This window comes from Apaloderma vittatum, unplaced genomic scaffold (genome assembly GCF_000703405.1).
Source record: "Apaloderma vittatum isolate BGI_N311 unplaced genomic scaffold, ASM70340v1 scaffold32903, whole genome shotgun sequence".
Classification (NCBI taxonomy): Eukaryota; Metazoa; Chordata; class Aves; order Trogoniformes; family Trogonidae; genus Apaloderma; species Apaloderma vittatum.
This window is the reverse complement of record NW_009709201.1, coordinates 1-1,034: the sequence shown is the minus strand read 5'-3', so window position 1 is coordinate 1,034 and position 1,034 is coordinate 1. Positions and strand designations below refer to the sequence as shown.

Genomic DNA, 1,034 nt, shown 5'->3' with positions numbered 1-1,034 from the left:
CTTTCCCTCTTCTAGCTCTTCCCTGCTACAAGGGTATTTTCTCCTTGAAGTGAAACACGACAATGGAACCATCTTTTCAATATCCTTCCAAAACTGCCAAAGTCCACCCACTACTGTGTTCAGCTACCTGAACTTGACCTTCCCAAAGCATTAGACAGATTAAAATTGCATTAGCTGCTCTGCATTACTTGCCTAGGCACTGTACACATAAGCTTATTCTTAATAAAAGACACATTTACAAGAGAAGACAAACCTATCAGAGTAGCCAAAGCATTACTTATGGTCTGGCTTATCTCACTGTATCTTATTTACCTGTTCAACTCTGAGATTGAATCAGTTTGCCATCTCCTGCCTTCTATTTTTTTATTTTGTTATGTGAACACACAAGAACAAGAAGAAATACAGACTTCATTTTACAGCTGCCAACACCACCAAAGGAAAGAACTTATCTAACACCAGACAGTAAAGGCTGAACGGAATAAATGATCATTTTTCCTACTATGAAAAATGTGAATGCAGCTGCTAGCAAATCACCTGTGCTTAGAGAAGGGATTAAAATATCACTTAATATAGTCAATTAAAAAGGATAACATTAGTACCTCCTATTTTCAGCCAAATTTGCACCTTCATCCTTCAGATCCTTACTTCTCTTTACACAGTCTTCTAAGAGAACCTCTTTTCTTCTCTTAGTTGCATGCACCCAGTTAGCATAATCATCACCAACCAGATCCTTTTCATCTGCAGCTTCTGCTTCAAATTGCTGAGAAGTAGCTTTTGAAACCTTCTCACCAATCTTTCTCTTCCACCCAAAAGAAGCCATTTGGAGAACTAGAGAAAAATATATTTTCAGTACTTAGGTAATTTAGTGCATAGAAGAAAGAAACACCCCTTGATCATCTCGAGCCTAAAGCAGTAACACGTAACATGCTGCCTCTCTCCGCCCGCAAATGCTGCCCATTTGCTTCAGGGGAGATGTGAGGCCGGGAGCTGTTATTTTGCGCCTAGATGGAAGATGTTCTCTCGCAGAAGGCCCC

General features: G+C 39.9%; 1 protein-coding gene across 1 annotated transcript in view; it reads right to left on the bottom strand.

Moving 5' to 3' along the window:
* LOC104271978 (tetratricopeptide repeat protein 33-like) overlaps positions 1-820 on the bottom strand; it is a gene marked incomplete at its 3' end in the record, with an annotated part of 11,060 nt that extends 10,240 nt beyond the window's left edge. The window contains exon 1 of the mRNA XM_009866837.1: positions 600-820. Within this exon, the coding sequence (XP_009865139.1) occupies positions 600-820 (221 nt within the window). The remainder of the gene's footprint in view (positions 1-599) is intronic.
* Positions 821-1,034: the final 214 nt, after the last annotated feature.